Raw genomic sequence first — 20,105 nt, forward strand, 5'->3', positions numbered from 1 at the left:
ACGATGACTCCGTGGCAGAGATTGCTACCATCTTCTCGCAGGTACCCGTTGAGCAGAACCTGCCTGTGCTCGATGTTTACCGCGAAGTCCCCGATGATTTTGTCCGCCGTGTCAGGGTCCGGGGTGTAAATCACGATCAAATTTTGCTCTCTCGATGGAATAACTGTCAGCGTCTCAGCTCGCTTGGGCCCGAGGTATGCCTTAAACGCAGTCCCGTACCAGTTCTCTGAGGAAGCATCATGCAATGAGATGCACTCTCGTGGCTTTACGACTATTACATAGTCGTCCGGACTCAGTTTCGGAAACGGGCGAGGCTTTTATTTGGTGAGAAACTTGCCCTTGCGTCCCACAGCGCGCGAAGCGGGAGGCTGCGTCTTGTCAACTGGCGTGCCGGATGCCGAAGCAGCGGCGGACGCCGGCTTCTTGGCGTTGGCTTGCGAGCGGCGTTCCACCGCGTCGTTGAGAGCTTGGCTCCGAAACCTCGGTGAAGAAGCAGAGTTTGGCGTTTCGGAAATCGTAATCGTCTCCCACGTCATGGCATGCGGGTCGTATCCACGCTGCATGAGAGTAGCGTCCATGTTGCCTCGGAAAGCCGGTCCCACGCCGCCGGGCGTCGGCGTCGCCGTTTGGCTTAACGGCGTCGCCAACGTGGTCGGGTGATGATCGGCCGTAAAGTTGTCAAAAACCGATGACACTGGTATCCACGTGTTGCCTGTGAGTTGCCGAAACGATTGATGCTGGTCTTGACGGGGTACTGTGAAGTTGCCCGTGGTTCCAGCCGAAAATCAGCGGAGCCGAAGCGCAGCACGTCCTACATCATCGCGCGCTTGCAGCGCCCCCTCACTCTGCCCAGCGTGCCCAATCAAGCAAGAAGACAGAAGCGCGCGTCGCGTTTCATTCTGATTCTGCCATTTGCTCCAGAGGGAGCACGTGTGTTCCATTGATAGAATCTTTTCTGTTGCCCTCCGCCAGAGTGGAGCGCTCCGGCGCTGAGTTCGTGGGTCACTCCAAATCCGCCGATGGATGACGCCATAAGATGACAGAGGAGGTAATGAAAAGGACGGTGAAACGAAGCCAGGATAAAACCTAAATGGTAAATAAGACAGAGCATTAAGCAAGTGAGCATATATATATATAGCTACGTAGCTGACATATCAGCGGCACGCTGTACCGTCGTAGCCTCCGGCCAGATGGCCCTGAGCTCCTTCTTGTCGTGCCGAAAAATTTGCGTTCAACCGTGCTGCACGAGCTTCACGATGAACCAACTGCTGGTCATCTGGGTGTATCTCGGACGTACGACCGCGCGCGTCGCCGCTTCTTTTGGCGCGGTCTCGCCCGGTCCGTTCGCCGTTACGTGTCCTCCTGCGATAAATGCCAACGTAGGAAGCGACCTACTGCGCCCCCGGCTGGACTTCTTCAACCGATCTCCATCCCAACCGAACCTTTCTTCCGTGTTGGTATAGATCTTCTCGGTCCTTTTCCCGAGTCGAAATCGGGCAACAAGTGGGTCGCTGTTGCTATAGACTATGCGACTAGGTATGCCATCACTCGAGCGCTCCCCACCAGCACCGCTACTGACGTTGCGGACTTTTTGCTCCACGACGTCATCCTACACCATGGCGCTCCTTGCCAATTACTCACGGATCGCGGCCGCGCATTTTTGTCCCGTGTAATCAACGATCTTCTGCGCTCTTCCTCGACGCACCACAAGCTGACCACTTCCTACCATCCCCAAACAAATGGCCTCGCCGAACGGCTGAATCGGACCCTAATGGACATGCTCGCGATGTACGTGTCCTCCGACCACCATGACTGGGACCTGGCGCTACCTCACGTGACCTTCGCGTACAATTCTTCACGCCACGACACTACTGGTTATTCACCCTTTTATTTGCTTTATGGCCGTGATCCGAAGTTACCATTCGACACCCTGCTTCCAACCACTACAACGCCGTCAACCGAATATGCACGCGACGCTATTGCTCGTGCCGACCACGCACGTCAGATCGCCCGCTCTAGACTTTCGGCTTCGCAAGCCACCCAGAAAGCCATCTACGACAGCCGGCATGCTGACGTTCACTTCTCACCCGGTTCTCTTGTTCTCCTGTGGTGCCCAGTTCGTCGAGTTGGCTTATCAGAGAAGTTGTTGTCTCGCTACATGGGTCCTTACCCTATCATCCGCCAGGTAACCGACGTCACCTATGAGATCATTCCTGCATCTGAGACCACAAGCCCGCCTGCAACCACACCCAGTGATGTTGTGCACGTCAGCAGGCTAAAACCTTACCACCTGCCTACTGAAGACCGTAGTTAATGTGCACCGAGACGGCGCTTTTACCGCCGGGGGGGGGGTAATTTTATTTATTATTTATTTAAGACATACTGCAAGCCCATTGAAGGGCCCAAGCAGGAGGGGCATCACGAGAAAAAACAAAATTTAGGCACAATACACATGATACACTGATTAAAATAGTTTGAACAAATACAGGAATGCATCAAAGTTACGAAAAATCCGCAATACACGTGCTACGTAGCTGACGTATCAGCGGTCAGAAGACGACAACGAGGAAGTAGTCTGTCGGTTGTGCGTGCTGTCTTCCACCGTAGTCGACGCCATACGCATCAGTTTGAATATAGATTTTAAATAGACACGCCTCATGTCATTTTTACGTAACAATATATATATATATATATATATATATATATATATATATATATATATATATATATATATATATATATATATATTGTTACGTCCGAAGTAGGCGTCTGGGGGTTTATTGATACACGGTTCGAGGGACGAGCCGTATCGGCGCAGGCAGATGATGATGATCTTCTTCTTCCACACCCCTTGCTTCTTTTTCCTTCTTCGTCCGGCACATACGTGGCGTAACATTTCCCCCCTCGCAGACAAAGCGCGCCGCGCGTTTCATGCAGTGTCGCGTTGACTGAAAGGCTTCAGGCGAGCGACATGCGTGACCTCTGTCTTTCTGGAACGTCTCCCGCTAGCTGTAAGACGTGCGATGCGGTAGTCGACTGCGCTCAGGCGGTCAAGGATAACAAAAGGTCCGATGTAGTGCGCGAGCAGTTTTTGGCACAAGCCACGTTTGCGTAAAGGCTTCCACACCAACACGAGATCTCCCGGAATATATGTGGCCTGCCGGTGCTTGCTGTCATAACGAACTTCCGATCTGTCTTGCGAGGCTATTGTACGTAAACGAGCAAGACGACGAGCTTCTTCGGCGAGACAAAGAGTTTCTGCTAGGGAGATTTCTGATTGGTCCCGATCAGAGAAGGAAAATATTGTATCCAGAGTATAACGGGGGGGTCGAACATAGAGGAGGAAGAACGGGCTGTAGCCGGTGGTCTCATGTTGGGAAGTATTAAACGCGTATGTGACGAACGGCAAGACATCGTCCCAGTTCTTGTGGTTCGAAGCAACGTACATAGAAAGCATATTCACCAGTGTTCGAATTGTTCGCTCGACGAGACCATTCGTCTGCGGGTGATAAGGCGTCGAGTGTCTGAGCTCTGAGCCACACATACGGAGAAGTTGTTCGACAACGTCTGCCGTGAATTGACGTCCACGGTCACTTATGATGACGCGAGGGGGCCCATGACGCAGTATGATAGAATGGAGAAGGAAGGACGACACTTCACCAGCAGTCGCGGATGGCAGGGCAGCAGTCTCGCAGTACCGAGTAAGATGGTCAGCACATACCACAATCCATCTGTTGCCTTTCGATGAACGCGGAAAAGGGCCCACCAGGTCAATGCCAATTTGTTCGAACGGAGAACTGGGAGGCGTCACAGGTTGTAGATGTCCGGCCGGAGCTGCTGAGAGAGATTTGTGCGCCTGGCATTGCGCACAACTGGCCACGTACAACTCAACTGACTGGCGCATACGTGGCCAGTAGAAGCGTTCCTGGGTACGATGAAGAGTGCGCGTCGTTCCGAGGTGACCTGAAGTGGCGTCATCATGCATGGCGTACAAAACAGATGACCGTAGTGCCTCTGGAACCACCAGCAGGAAGCGGGAACCGGTGCCGGAGATGGATTTCTTGTACAGTAGACCATCACGGACGCAAAAGCGGCTTTCCGGAGTGGATGCTTGTGCGATCACGAATAACGGATTCAAACTCACGTCCTTCCGCTGCTCAGTTTCAAAGGTGGCCTTATCCGGGAACGCTGGTGCTACGGACGCAATCAGATGATCGAAATCGTCAGCGTCGCAAACTGTAGCATCAACTGGCATCCTTGAAAGGCAGTCTGCGTCCGCGTGTTTTCTGCCGCTCTTGTACGATACCGTGAAGTTGTACTCTTGCAGCCGGAGGGCCCAGCGTGCTAGACGGCCTGACGGATCCCGAAGGTTGATAAGCCAGCACAAAGAATGATGATCCGTAACTACTTGGAAAGGACGACCGTATAGGTATGAGCGGAATCGCTGCACAGCGAAGACGAGTGCAAGGCATTCTTGTTCGGTCACAGTGTAATTGCGTTCCGGCTTACTTAAAGTACGACTGGCATATGCGATTACGTGTTCCACTTGATTACATCGCTGTATCAGGACTGCACCTATGCCAATGCCGCTTGCGTCGGTGTGAACTTCAGTCGCCGCAGAAGGATCGAAGTGCCGCAGGATAGGCTGCGACGTGAGCAAGAACTTCAGTTGGTTGAAAGAAGTTTCACAATCAGGAGTCCATTCAAAACTAGCACCTTGGCGGAGAAGACAGGTCAGTGGAAAGGCAACTTCTGCAAAGGCGGGAATAAATCGGCGAAAGTAAGAGCAGAGGCCCAAGAAGCTCCGAAGCTCCTTCACTGAGCCAGGTGGTTTAAAAGCTCTAACAGCCGCCGTCTTATTCGGGTCGGGCCTGATGCCATCCTTGTTGACGAGATGTCCCAGCACCAGTGTTTGTCGAGCTCCGAAATGACACTTCTTTGCATTAAGAACCAAGCCAGCATTTCGAATACATTTCAAAACCAGCTCTACCCTTTCGTTATGTTCACTGAATGTACGCCCGAAGATAACAACGTCGTCAAGATAACACATACAGATGTTCCACTTCAGGCCGCGCAGAATGGTGTCCATGAATCTTTCAAATGTAGCGGGCGCGTTACATAGACCAAAAGGCATCACGTTAAATTCATATAGTCCATCCGGAGTAACGAAAGCCGTCTTTTCTTTGTCCATTGAATGCACAGGTATTTGCCAATAGCCTGAGCGTAAGTCTATGGACGAAAAGTAGGATGCTGAATGGAGGCAGTCTAGAGCGTCATCAATGCGTGGGAGAGGGTAGACATCTCTCTTTGTGACGGAGTTTAGACGGCGATAGTCCACACAGAATCTCCAGGTACCATCCTTCTTTTTGACTAGAATCACGGGAGCCGCCCAAGGACTCGATGATTCTCGAATGACACCCTTCTGCAGCATATCACGCACTTGTTCATCAATTATCTTGCGCTCAGACGGCGACACTCGGTAGGGTTTCTGGCGGATGGGCTGTGCTGTTCCCGTGTTTATCCTGTGGAGAATCCGAGACGCGGGAATCGAGGGCGCATGGTCATGGGAAAAATCGAAAATCGCCACGTATTTCGACAAAACGTCCAGAAGCATGCGGCGTTTGTCAGTAGTAAGTGACTTGTCGATCATAGGTAAAAGTTTTGAATCGGCCGTAGAAGTATTGGCTGAGGCCCCACCTGGAGCATCACTGAGGGCAGCCACTGCCATCGGTGAGTATGTTTTGAACTTGGCAAGCTTCAGTCCTCCTGGTAGAACCACCGACTCAGCTGAACAGTTTACCGCCCATAGTCCTGTGCGTCCTTGAACGAGTGACACTATGCAATGCGGCACCAATGTGTTCTTCTTAATGCAACTGAGATGAACGGGCTCCACTAATGCGTCGAACGCACTGTCACTGTTTTCAATGCGTGAAGAGTATACAGGAACACAGACTGCAGAGAATGCCGGCACAATGCTATCTTCACTGACCCGGAGCGCACCGTGCTCCCTGTCTGAATTCTCTAATAGTTCTCCAGGGGCAGCATCACATATGTACACCTCTCCATTTCTACAATCAACAGTGGCGCCACACATTCGAAGGAAGTCAATCCCCAGGATTATGTCGTGTGTGCTCCTTGGAAGAATCGTAAACTCTGTGACAAACACTTGATCACCCAAGCACACTTCTGCGGTACAGACACCAATGGGACACAGCGAGTTACCACCAACGCCACAGAATGTTGTTGCCTTCTCCCACAAAAACATCACCTTTTGTCCTAAACGGTGTTTAAAAGCAGCACTCATAATCGAAACTGTAGCACCAGTATCCACCAAAGCCATCGTACACACACCATCAACAAAAACTTCTACCTTGTTCTTGAACATCAACACAGACGGGGGTATTTCGTTTTGCAGCAAGTCACCAGCGACCTCACCCCCATCGGCCGCACTGTTTAGTTTTCCTGATGTGGTGACGATGGGCGGCGCCGTGGCGATGGAGACCGGTGGGATCGAGGCGCAGGAGGTGGCGTCACACTTCGATCAGAGGCAGGGGAGTTGTTGCGCCAGTGTCCGTGCCAGAAGCTGCTGCCGGGTCTTGAGTCGGTGGGCCAGTGTCCTTGAAAAGGTGGGACAGCAGGTTTATCGGTCAAGCTTGTCCACTGATCATAGCGTGGTATGCGCGAACGATCGCAATACCTCGATATGTGACCAGTCAGACCACAGTTGTAGCACACAGGCGCAGGACGAGGTCGTCGCCGTTCTTCGAAGTGTTCACGTCTGCGAGCGTTCGCGTAAGCCCGAGATTCAATGAAATCAGTTGTCGGTGGGTGGTATGGGCGTACGGAACGGAAACGTTGAGGGTACTGTGATCGCTCGTAAAAAACCGGACTTGACTGCTGAATACGCCGAGGCCCTGCAACCTCCGTTGCGTTGACGGATGGATGTTCATAAACTGTGAGCTGTGGGGCAGTGGTGTCCTGCGGGAAATAGGATGGAGACGTGGCAGCTGCCCGTTCACGTGTCATTTCGCCATGTCTGAGTAACTCTTCCCGAACAATTTGGCGGATGGTTGCCGAAAGGTCACCAGTTGAGGCCGCTTCTATGCTGGCTACTGAGGTGACATTTGCCAGACGACCAAACTTAGGCGCTATTCTGCGCTGCTTCAGGGTTTCAAACGTGCGGCAGTGCCGTACAACGTCAGACACTGAAGTCAGGCTTTCCCTGCTAATAAGGAAGTTGTAAACATCTTCTGCAATTCCCTTCAGCAAATGCCCCACCTTGTCCTCTTCCGACATGCTGGAATCGACTTCCCTACACAGCCTCAAAATCTCTTCAGTATACACGGTGCAGGTCTCACCGGATAGCTGGGCCCTCTGTGCAAGACTCTGCTCGGCAAGCTTCTTTTTTGCAGCTGAGTTGCCGAAACACTTCTTGATTTCTTCAACAAAGCGTTCCCATGTTGTCAGAATATCTTCATGGTTCTCATACCAAACGAGGGCAACATCAGTGAGGTAGAAAACAACGCGTGACAGTTGGGAGGCAGCATCCCATTTGTTGCAGTTGCTTACTCGCTTGAAATGTTTGAGCCATGAGTCCACGTCGTCATTGGTCCTCCCGGAGAAGGTTCGTGGCTCTCTGTGATACGGCCAAGAACTGCTGGGGACTGGTTCCCGAGCTTCTGTTTCGTCAGGCATGATGGCCAAAGAAGGAGGCAGGCCGGCGAGGCGACGACTCCGGCGAAATCCGAGGGGTAGCGGTCCCGTCGTTGGTTCCTATACCCAGCACCTTCCACCACTCTGTTACGTCCGAAGTAGGCGTCTGGGGGTTTATTGATACACGGTTCGAGGGACGAGCCGTATCGGCGCAGGCAGATGATGATGATCTTCTTCTTCCACACCCCTTGCTTCTTTTTCCTTCTTCGTCCGGCACATACGTGGCGTAACAATATATATATATATATATAAGATGGCAGGATAGGCAAATAACTTAGTGTCCGTCAACGTAGCCACGTACTTTAGAAGGCACAATTACCGGCATTAGCAACGCATCATAAATACGTCTTGAAGCGCCTACTGCAGTACAACTTCGCGAGTACTCTAAATAGTAAACCTGGTTTTCTAAACGCATGCACCGTTATTGGCTGTATTGTAGCAAAACTCGGTATCTGTCTTTGCCGGGAAGTCTACAGCTCTCCCATGGTAGAGTATAATGTACCCAAAATCGTTAAACATTTTTTGCTGAACATGGTTGAACCTGTGACGTAGTGTAGCAATGGCTGACTGGTCACGGCGCAATTTTCGTCCACAGCACCTCGTCTTGTGTGAGGCCGACGGGACGGCTTTATGCTATACCATAGTATAGTAAATAGTTATCCACTTTTTCTAATCAGGTCCTGCATTACCTTTGTCTGGAACAGCTATCTGCTCTCCCATAGTAGAGTACCAAGTACTGTAAATTATTAAATACTTGTTTTGAACACACATCGGGATGGCTCACTACTCTTCCACTCTTGAGAACGAACCAAGTTCTAAACGGTTAAATACCTTTTCTAGACACAGGTTTATTGCAGCTCCTCCTACATTTGACAAAAACAGGAAAAGTATATTGAACTCCCATAGCAAAGTATGTCGCACTTTAAATCACCGAACCTTTGTTCTAAAGATTCTTACCGAATTCGGCATGGTACTGCCCCAGCTGAATGCTCTCCCATAGTAGAGTTCTGCGGACTCTAAATCGTCGAACATTTGTTCTAAACACAACATGTACGAATAATTTGGGCCGTGGTATTCAGAGACGGCCTACTGCTCCCCCGCAGAGTACAGACAGAATCACACTTGCCTATAGAGCAGCGAAGCGTGTGGCTGTCGACACTGTTGTCGTCCGCGGCTTTTACCTCACGCTAGCTAGAAGCTTTCATTCATGCTTAAAATGTCATTAGGGGCTAACACGCAGTATGACCATGCTTGGTATCATGACGGCGTCGGGCTTTACACATTTTATCAAAGGGGGCAGCTGGAGCACTGGGCTGAGCATTCTAGACAAGTGCGACTGCATCTGTACATAAGGTGCTCTAAATCGTCAACAATTTTGTCAAACACGCATGCATGTCGTCTTACGCGGTTGCGGTAATGAGAACGATTATCATCGGTCCCCAATAAAATTCTCTCTGTATACTTTTTGGACCTGTATAGCTCTACCTAGCTTGCGCTATAACGTCCACCACTCTCTCAGTGAGATAAACTCGCAAGAATTAACAAATTTCCCGACGAAATTTCAAACTCCCATGTCATTCACTACTTTTTCTATCGCATACGTTTCGCATGCATTGTTAGGTATCTGCTAGCATGTTATGGGTGCACCTATAGTCCTACCTCGTTGCCGTTTTGTTTATGTGCTCAACTAGTCATTCTAGTGGTTGCTGGGTCCGTTATTTCTCCGCAGGTAATCTGTTGCGCAGCGTATTCTTTTCTAAGTGCCTTAAAAAGCTCAAATAGACATCACATCATTAAGTAGCCTAATTATTTAAATTTCGTTAACGTGAATGCTGGATCGTAGAGGAAATAAATGACGCTCTGTAGACGTGCCGTGTCCTAGACACAGCAAAGGAAGAGAACGCACTTGGTGTTCGGTGCTATTTCACCCATGTTATCTTTGATCGCAACGTATGGGGTGTGCTTGTAATAAAGTAAACAAATAATGAACTAACAATGCCCAGTGTGGTAGTATTTTGTGTCTGATTACGACGAAAGCGTGCGATGCAGTGCATCCAAACAACCTTCTGCCGTATCTTCTTTTCACGCCGCAGCTCAGAGTTGCAACAACGGTGTCGGGAAGCTAGTCTACGAGAAAATATCCGACTACAAGCTCAGCGCCGGATTCGGTGGAGGACGGCAACGCGTCGAACTGGTGAGTGCTACAACCTCGGACAAATCGCTGCTGGTATTCTCGGACGATGTTGTTCAAAAGGCATCATAACTTAACACATTTCCCAAGTAAAACACTCCTCACGCGCCCCATAAGAACTCGACAAGGCGTTATCGAATCTGGAGCGGGATTCCCGTTGATTTTTCATTCGGAAGTGCTCCTAGTCAAATGAGCGCGGACGGAGGGGAGAATCCACATAATCAATCGCCTAATGATGAACAAAAAACACGAAAAGGCTGCAGCTTCATCTCTTTGATAAAACGGCTAGTAAAGCTCGAAAATGGTATGTGGAAAATGATATGCATGTTTCAATTGCGGGCGCAGAAAATTTACGATGAAGCGCCCGTACACGCGCTGTACACACAGGCGCACCTCACGTGACCGGACACTTGCCGCACGCAAGCGGAGGGCTAAAGAGCATCGCCGATTCGCTGTTTCGCTCTCCGCTCGCGTGCGGCAGGTGTCCCAGCACGTGCGCCGGTGCGGCTGTGCGGATAGCGCGTGTACGGGCCCACAGAAAAGCTGTAAAAACCTGTCGTCGGTCGTATCATAAACGTCTGTCATAGGTGCGCGCACGCGGGTGGCAGGTGATGCAGACTCCCCCCTCACTCTCCCCCGTTAGGGGGGACGCTAAGTCAGCCCCAGCTGTCTGCTCTGTCGGATACGATCAACAATGCTAAGGTTTGTTGCCGCGAAGGTTCTTGAGCAGAACACCAGCTGAACATCCCCCATGTTGCATTCCAAGAACGGTATACTCATGTGTTTAATGCTGTAATGCCTGTGAGGAAAGGAAGACCATTGTGAGCCGCACGACATTGCATCATACTCAACTTACCGTCCATTCCGAAGTTTGCTTTAGAATAAGTTGTTCCTGGATGAGTTGGTGTGTTATGTTTGCCACGAATTTTATTCCTAGCGCAATGCTTGAAACATGTAGAAACCCGCTCCTCTGTCTCTTTTCTGTCCTTTGTTGGCGATTCTCTCGGCCTCTTCTGTGTCCCTCATGATCCAAGCATTCCGCCAAAAATAACACATTTAGCAAGTTTGCTTTCTGTCGGGCTCTTGCAGTCAGAGAAAAAGGGGGAGGAGGGGGCTGTTTTGAAACTTGCTCCCACCTTCCCCCGTAATAGAAAACCATTTACACTGCTACGCACACTAGTGAATTCTACCACAACGACATAAATGCATTTTTCTCGCTCAGATAACGCGCGCCGAGCAGCCTATCAAGGTGCTCGAGGAGTGCGTCAGGCGCTGCCAGGAAGACCGAACGACGGCCGTGGCTCAGTGCCTGTCCTTCGACTTCATGCCGGGACGCCGGAGACCACCGACTCCAGCGCAGGCCTCGGGTTCGGCACCCGTGGAGTTCGAGGAGTCGGTGTGCTACCTCTACTACGACAGGGCGTCGCCCGACGGGGGCGAGACGCTCGTGCGACAGAACAATGCCTGGCACTACAACGAAGTTTGCCTCTCATGTGAGCCCCTTTTTATCTCGATACTGCTTTCGCAACAGAAGTACCTGAAGTCAACAAATCTGAGCGACCGCCTGTAGACTGAGTGTGCCCCCCGAATGTGCTCGTGATTGTGTGTATCTTTCTTCTCTCTCCCCTATCCCCCCCCCCCTATTTATCTGTTCCTATAGTGCAGAGTAGCAAACCGGACGTGCGTATAGTTAACTTCCCTGCGTTTCCTCGCATGTCTCTCGCTCTCACTCTCTCGGAAGACGTCGTATCCTATTTATTAAGCACAAAACAAGCAGCGTCACAAGAGACACACAAGAGACAGTGGGATTGGGCGTGTTGGTATAACATCATAAAGGGTGCTTACCAGCGCAAACGACAGGGCAGGAGGGGACAGGAGAAGAGACGAGACAGAGCGCTGAACTGCCAACAATTTATTTCTATAAACAAGGATGGCTGTCCGTTCACTGCAGCACGTGTGGCTGCCGGCCAATATTTTCAGAGTGTTCTATTGTTGCTAGATGCAGGGATCGTACCACACGCGAGATCAGAGAGGCAGAAAAGATTTGCTCATTGAAAGATGCTTGTGTTAGCACACCTTCTGTCGCGCTCACCGATAAGGAAAAGTTGTTCCTTTGCTTGTCAATGTGATGTACTTATGCATTGTCATTGTGTTTCGCGCATGACTATAGTGCGACTGGTAACTGTATAAAAGCGAATACCTTCACAAGAAATAAATTGTTGGCAGTTCAGCGCTCTGTCTCGTCTCTTCTCCTGTCCCCTCCTGCCCTGTCGTTTGCGCTGGTAAGCACCCTTTATAACGTCACAAAGCCTTGCTTCGTTCTCTAAGAACATTGCCAACAAAGCTACGCCTTTGCGAATGACAAATCTCGCCGCAGCCCACATTCATTGAAGACTCCGAGTGTATACAGGCCTATAGCTAGGCCGACGTTATTGGTAGCGCCGTTCGCGTTCGAACGCGAGCTCGTGGATGCACACGCGGTGGGCGAATCGTCGCCGCATGCCATCGGAACCTGTTAAGACATTTGTTGGATGCGGCTGCTGGTACAAACAGCCGTACGGCAAATCGCATCCGAATTAGCACCACGTCTCGAGCACTTGATGCGCGCACCTATACATTGCTGCCCACATTGTTGATGTTCTTTCTCTCCCAAAAATGCCTGTTTGGTGGAATCCTCTAACCGCAGCGAGCAAAGTGATCACCGAGTGCTCGAGTCGACTGTACGTGTTCGACCGGAGTCCCGGTTACCGGATGGACGGCGTCGGCGACAAGGAGGTGTACTCGTCGAACCGCACCGAGTGCGAGGACAAGTGCCTCTCCGAGGCCAGCCTGGTGTGCCGCTCGGCCACTTACGACCGCGCCGCGCAGCTGTGTCGGCTCAGCCCCGAGACCCGCTACATGAACCCCAAGGGATTCAAGCCGGACTCGAACGCCGAGTACATGGAGAACCTCTGCTTGCCCAGTGAGTGCGCACCTCTGTCTTGGCTCGCAGTGCTCACGTTTTCGGGTGACGTCAGTGCGTTGCGGCTACCGATCCGTCCATTATCCTTGTCATTATCCATCCATCCATCTATCCCTCTATCCATCTTTCCACTTATCCGTCTGTCTATCTATCTATCTATCTATCTATCTATCTATCTATCTATCTATCTATCTATCTATCTATCTATCTATCTATCTATCTATCTATCTATCTATCTATCTATCTATCTATCTATCTATCTATCCCTCTATTTTTCCATCTATCCCTCTATTTTTCCATCTATCCCTCTATTTTCCATCTATCTATCTATCTATCTATCTATCTATCCATCTATCTATCTATCTATCTATCTATCTATCTATCTATCTATCTATCTATCTATCTATCTATCTATCTATCTATCTATCTATCTATCTATCTATCTATCTATCTATCTATCTATCTATCTATCTATCTATCTATCTATCTATCCACCTGCCTGCCTGCCATCACCGACTGTCAAACAAGTCACGACGTTTTTTTTTTCCTTTTTTTTGTTTTTACAGCAAACGCTGTTATGAGATCAGAACATGAGTCACGCAGGGCACCTTAGTTGTCCACCGCCGCCGCGGCCGGTAACCAGTATCGAAAGAAAAAGAAAAAAAAAACTCGGTAAATTGAAAAATAGTTTAATAACTGTGGCGCATACCGAGTTCAGGCATAATTATTCATCGTCGTCAGGCTATGCATAAAAATTACCCCAAATTCCTAACAAGTGTGCAGCGGATACCATGCTTCTCTAAAGAATGACGAAGGATAGCATAGTGAAGGCTGGCTTACTACACAAAAATTATTAATGTTTATGGCGTAGTGGGTACCCAGCAGTGTGCTTGTAGCAGTTATCCAAAGAGTGTTTACAAAAGGCTCTGAAGGCCGCTCTTCTAGCTTTTGCTGTGACTGCTGCGCGTTCCGCGCAGGCCTGGCGTGGTTATTTTCAGGTCGCTGTGACAGGCATGACATGGAATCGCAGACCTTCGAGTTAGCAAAATTTCCGCCACGATACATGCTACGCTTCATTTCTAATGTCAATTGAGTGCGCTTCTGTATATCATTATGCAGAAGCCTAGACAAAAAATATTAATGAGCGTCTCTGATATTTTGAGCTTGCTTATTACCATTCAGGTGACATTTTGAGCTTGTTTATAATCATTAAGTCGATGAATGTGTCTATCTGCCATGATGTTAACCGAAAGTGAAGAATAGTTGCCACGTGATATATGGTGCAACGCCGGGATACAGTACATGCTCTTTGCGTCACCGACGCAAATGTTGAAAAAACAGTGCAACAGCTGCTATTTTAATAGACGTTTCCCAGCCATTATATAAACTGTCACAGCGGTAGGGCCTGCTCTTTATCAACGGCGGCTTCACATAGGCCACGAAGAAGCTTGACATTTACGGCTGAACTGTTCAAGTCGAGCTTGCTCCTATGGTTGCAATGTTCGCAGCGTGGCTTAGTTGAAAGAAGGGGGCAAGTGTACAGCGAGAGGTAAAGCAAATCATAAACTAAGTGCAACAAGGGTGAGGAAGAGATAACAAAAAAGTGTGGGGGAAAGTGAAGATGAGGTTGTTGGTGAGAGAAAGGGTGAAGGTAAAGCACAGTATTGTTGTTGTTTCTGCTGATACAGCTTTCTTAAAGGCGTAAGACTTATGCCATGTTGACGAGAGTTTCAAATTACAAGCCTTGTAAAAAGAATGCTTTTAACGGCACATCTCCACCATATGTGACGAAACTGCCTATGTGACCTTCATTAGGCCCTAAAGCAAGCCATAAGATTGATATGCCACATGCAATGAGAGTTCCCAGAAGCAATGAAGAAGATTAAGAAAACCAGGTGGCGATCAACAAGTACAGACAACGAAGAAGGGCTGATGAATGCCCGCACTGTTTTCGTATACTAATGCAGAATTGTAGTTTCAAAAAAGGCACCACGAGTGTTTGAAGTCGTGGAGTCGAAAGTCAATTATTCTCATCTCAAAAGTCCCATAATATAACTGTTAATGCTTTAGGTGACTAAGTAGTGTGACAGCGATGAGCAACAAAAAGTGTTGATGAAATTCATTTAAACATTGTTTGACTTGTAGATAATCTCAGTAGAATTACATGAAAAAATCCTATTTTGACCATCAGGCGGAACTTAAAGGCATTAGTAAACGTGCCGACAAGCCAGTGCTTGCAAAGAGTAATATTTGTTGCGGTTTTACGTCACAAAACCACAATGTTGTTATGAAGGACGTGGTAGTGGAAGGCGCCGAACATTCCCATCGCCAGAAGTTCTTTGAACTGCACATAAATCTGATAAATACACGGTCTCCTAGCATTTCGCTTTTATCTAAATTCTGCCACTGAAGCCAGGATCGCATGCGGCCACCTTCGTGCAGGCAGTCGACCACCATGATAACCACAAGACCACCAAAGAGGGTCGCCTGCACAGCAGGACGTCTCTTCAGCGAACATTCAACGACAATCGAACGCATAAAGCTCCACCCACATGATGTAGTTGCGTAGTTTATAACACGCACACCACTTGCCTCTTTCGTCCGCAGGCTCTCAGCTTTGCACGACGACAGCGTTCATCCTGGAGGCCGGCAAGGAGCTAGACGGGGCCTTCGAGCGTGAGGTGGTGTCCACACGAGACCTCCAGGAGTGCTCCAACTACTGCACGCGCAGCTTGTCGGACCGGGGCTACTTCTGCCGCTCGTTCCTGTTCGACGACAAGGCGCGCACGTGCACTCTCTACGACGAGGACCCTCTGGGCTACGGCGAAGGCAGCGAGAGCCACAAGCCGCTCAAGAGCAGCACGGGAGACCTGTACCGGGTGCTTTGCGGAAGCTCCGAGCGCGGTAAGCCGAGGCCCGTCTTCGGAACGGGCCCTGTGTTTGAACGTCATCGCGAATGTGTTTTCCATAGGTTATCAGACATTCTGTGCCGATTCTAAGACGGTAGAGGAAGAAAGGTAGAGGGAACACAGCGAGGCTGACTAGAGTAAAACTCCGGTGAGCTGCTTCGTACTGGGCGAGAGAAAGGGGTTGCTAAAAATGAAAGAGAAAGAGAGAGAGTCTGTAACTGCACTACAAAGTCACAGAAATAGCACTGTCTTAAAATCAACACACGAACGTAGCCACTGAACTGTAAAAACATGTCAATCAGTTCAGTTTCTCTAAAAAAACCATAGCAACGCTCTTGGAAATGCTCGTTGAAGTCCCCGTATACCAGTGCCCCAAAATTTTGAATTATGCAGCTCACCTATTGCGAATGAGGGTGCTGCTCTTTGGGCGCTCTGCACACGGTAGAAGTCTGTAGGGTCCGGGAGATGTTTTCGTGCGAGAACGTGGGACCCTTCAGCATGTAGTTTTCAGGAAACTAGCCCAACAGTCCCTCCTTTTCAGCATACAGTATGCAGAGAATCTTCATTGAGACTGCGCGACCATTACCACACGAACAAGCCTAAGTAGGCAGCCGTGGCCAACTCGAACCTTCGACTATCAGCTGAAGCCCTAGCCGCACATATGCTATACAATGCGTCAGTGCATGGCGTGCACATCAGGCGTCGCGTCGCCTTCCTATGAAGGGAGAGGGTGCCCCACGCGCTGACGCGCCGTAACACGTGCGTCTGGTTTGGTTTAAAGGGCAGTACCGAAGGCCCAGGACGTGACTTGAGCTGTCCTGGACCAAGGACACCTTTTCTAAGGTATCTCCTCAAAGGAAGTTTATCCCCCCTCTCTCTCTCTCAAGAACAGGACGACGGATGGGAACTGACATAAGATAGATAGATAGATAGATAGATAGATAGATAGATAGATAGATAGATAGATAGATAGATAGATAGATAGATAGATAGATAGATAGACAAAGAAGTGATGGTTGTGTGGCACTATCGCTGTGGTCCCAATGTACATTACCAGCATGGCCTAGAAATAGTTTTTAGAAATAACCCATTAGGAGTTAAACAACAGTTTCAGCAATAATAAAGCATAGTTTAGGCTTACTCTGGTAGCTGACTATAATGAGGTAAAGATTAAATCAGAAGACAGTAACCGACGGAACAGAGACGCCTGGTGCAACAGATGCGTTGATAAAGATCGTCATGCAATGTTAACTTTGCTGAAGTGTACGCGACTGTAGTGGTAATAACAATAAAAAACAATGAATCAGTAGTGATTTCGTAATAATGTCACGAGAGCTACAACTATATGAACGGAGAAGGATTTCCGTTTGTTTCTAAGACAGTAGCACACAAAGAAAAGATCACAACAGTTTATGAGGGAATAGTGGGCTCCGTGAAACGCAGGAAATATACGGTGTCATTGTGTGGTTGCCTTCTCCAAGTTCTATTATTTTGAGCATTCGACGCCAAAACAATTTCTTGCTGGCGTTGAACTTGGCTTTACTTCCTGGAATCACACCTCTGTTTGTCACGCGGACAAGTGTCTTGCTGAGCGCATTACTTACAAAGCTTTCCCGCTGTGCCTTTTTGACCGTCCTGCGTTTGCTTCAAGGCCTGACAGTTCTTGGAAGAGTCGTTTATTTCACGGTGTGCTTCTTTCAGCTTTCTTCGCGAAGGGGCTTACCCTGAAAGACAGCGTAGCTGGCACGTCGAAACATCTGCCTTCGAGCCTTCAGGCTACTGAGCTTGAAGCGGGTGTCTGCTTATGCAGACGCACGGCTTCTACAGGAAGTAGCAGCAGCTCGTTTCGTTATGCAGACTAATTTCTTTCACTCTCCCCTTTAAGCTCTCTTCGAATGACTTTCTGTGGATGATAGTACCGCAAAACAAACAAGGATGTTCTTGGCATCCACCTTCTAGTTCGCTGTATGAGCTCGGAATGTACTTCTACAAGTCGTCTACTGATCTGCAATGGCTGCAAAGTGCGCGCCGGATGGAGGCATCTCTTAAGTATACGTTTACTATGCCATCAGCCAAAACTCCTCTGAGGTTCGAAGGCCCATTCCCGATTACTACGGTTTTCGCAGCGAAAGTGGGCTTCTGCGCTGGTGCTCTGCTTTCAACGGCTTGCCATGTTTCCAGCTCAGCCTGTTTCAAATTTTTTGCGCTCGCAACTCCTATCGTAAGCAGCGTAATTCCTTACTTCCTTAATTTTAATTCCACGCCCAGACCCCTCACCAAAAATTCATAACTTGCCTTCACTCCGCCTTGGATGCGTGTCTTCAACTTGACTCAACGGCAAACGCTTACGAGGCGTTGGCTTGAGAATAAAGGTAGATTTCTTCTCTATTAGTGCGTAATACTTATTACCTACGTGGCGACCGTTTGAACTGAAATACCAATAGCAGACTTGAACATTTGGAGGTTTTTGTTCGCATAAAAAACATGAATATGTATTTCTGGAGCATTTAGGATTCCGCAAACTATTGCTCTGGGGTGTACATGTACAGGGTCCGTAAAATGTTCTCAGGCCACTATCCCGTGTATTGCTCCGGCAACGGCCCCTGGCAAGTTTTGACGGAGCCTTTGCGAGCGCGTAACGATGGCGTGGCACCAATATCTGTTGTGTGTCATTGTGTAGTCGCACTACGCAGTTCTACTGTCCTCGTGCTACCAGTGCAGACTCGGAGCGGGCCCGCAAGCTTGTTCATTTCATCACTGCGGTTTTCTTTCACTGAAGGCGTACTCCTGCGCGTGCGCAGTGTTTCCAAATCGCTTGCGAAGTCTGCAGTTCACTCTGTCTCCCTTCTCTTCACGCTCGCAATTCGCATTCTTCGCTGCGTCTGTCCTGCCACTGACATTCTGTCGACGCCTCGCCGATGAACCCTCGCTGGCAACCAGCCTTTGCCTTCGCTACCCTTGTCAGTGCACGTACGTAACGAGTGTGTGGGCGCGCTAAAGGAAGTCACGTGGACTGCTCTTGCGTAGACGTGCTGCTGAACAACGCCACGTTCGAGTGCTACCGGCGCAAGCGGCTGGACGGCTCGCACCAGGTGGAGGTGAAGGCGTACTCGTTCCAGGAGTGCCTGGACGAGTGCATGCGACGCTACAGCCGGGACTGCCGCTCGGTCGAGTACTCGTCGCGCTACCAAATGTGCCGCTTCAGCTCCTACGACGGCCAGCCCAGGCCGAACCTGGTCGACGACGACTACTACGACTTTTACGAGTTCAAGTGGTGTAAGTACGGCGCATGGACGCAGGCTCACTGGATGGTTTTGCGCTCTTGAAACCCTGACTGTTTTTTTGCTCAATACCCATATGCTATAAATCCTGATTCATGTATAGCGTGCAAGGGGATTGTTCAGTCGGAATGACTAGCGTAACTTAGTTGATGAAGTTTTACATCCCAAAATTAAGATAATACCATGCGAGGCTTCGTAGAAGACAGCTGCAGAAATATCGATCCCCTAATATTCTCCAACTTTCAATTACAAACGTTAGATGCAAATCAAGAACATTGGAAAAATAAGCTCAAAGCGACTTTTTGGATGCGAATAAAAGAAACCAAGCAACCAAACTTTAGGTTGTCAAACCCACATAATAATTCGGCAGAAAATACTGCCAGGTAATACACACAGGAATTGAAAATTTCGGCACATGTGCAGAAAGTCTTGCCTAAGCGTAATAAATGTGGAAAAAAGACCAAGTATTGTCTTCCCACATCCTTTTTTGTTTGCAGACGCAGCCAACAAACACCAAGGTTCAATTTGAATTATGGAATGAAATCAAAATGTGAAAATTGAATGCCATTCGAAATATACGCTGTGTCAAGATGTACGCAGATATTTCTGCCAGCTTGTGTATAAGTGCATGCACGCTGTCCTATGAACGGAAAATCCCACGTCAGCTACTGCAAAAAACGTGAAGCTTAAGTTCAGCCTGCTAGAGTCCGCTGTTGGTCGGGAGACCTTGGTCCCTGCCTCCACTCCCTGACCCACACTTGTGTTTCTAGGTCGGGAGTGAGCAGTGTGGTGGCATCCCAATGTGTGTGTGGGGGGGGGGGGGGAGGTAGGGGGTAGGGATACGTTTAGCTCGGACATTATGAAGTGGTAATATTTCAGAGCAGCCACGAAGGTTATTTCCGGGCTCACTTTGGCAGAGTTTGCAGCAGATGGAATAAGCTCATGGCGAATTCCACTGGTAGATCCGGAGTGGCCGTCTAAATCTCGGAGCGAGCGCTCGGATTGTGCCAAGCCAAATCTGTGAGTGGACGGTATTGTGCGAGCACGGT

At 49.2% G+C, this 20,105-nt stretch overlaps 1 protein-coding gene across 1 annotated transcript in view; it reads left to right on the forward strand.

Annotated features, from left to right (window-relative positions):
- The window catches only part of nompA (no mechanoreceptor potential A), a 152,546-nt gene that overhangs the window by 88,950 nt on the left and 43,491 nt on the right, over window positions 1–20,105 (forward strand). The window contains exons 3-7 of the mRNA XM_037433065.2: window positions 9,807–9,907; window positions 11,127–11,397; window positions 12,591–12,866; window positions 15,474–15,770; window positions 18,803–19,051. Coding sequence (XP_037288962.2) covers window positions 9,807–9,907; window positions 11,127–11,397; window positions 12,591–12,866; window positions 15,474–15,770; window positions 18,803–19,051 — 1,194 coding nt within the window. The remainder of the gene's footprint in view (window positions 1–9,806; window positions 9,908–11,126; window positions 11,398–12,590; window positions 12,867–15,473; window positions 15,771–18,802; window positions 19,052–20,105) is intronic.

Source organism: Rhipicephalus microplus, chromosome 10, assembly GCF_043290135.1.
Source record: "Rhipicephalus microplus isolate Deutch F79 chromosome 10, USDA_Rmic, whole genome shotgun sequence".
Classification (NCBI taxonomy): domain Eukaryota; kingdom Metazoa; phylum Arthropoda; class Arachnida; order Ixodida; family Ixodidae; genus Rhipicephalus; species Rhipicephalus microplus.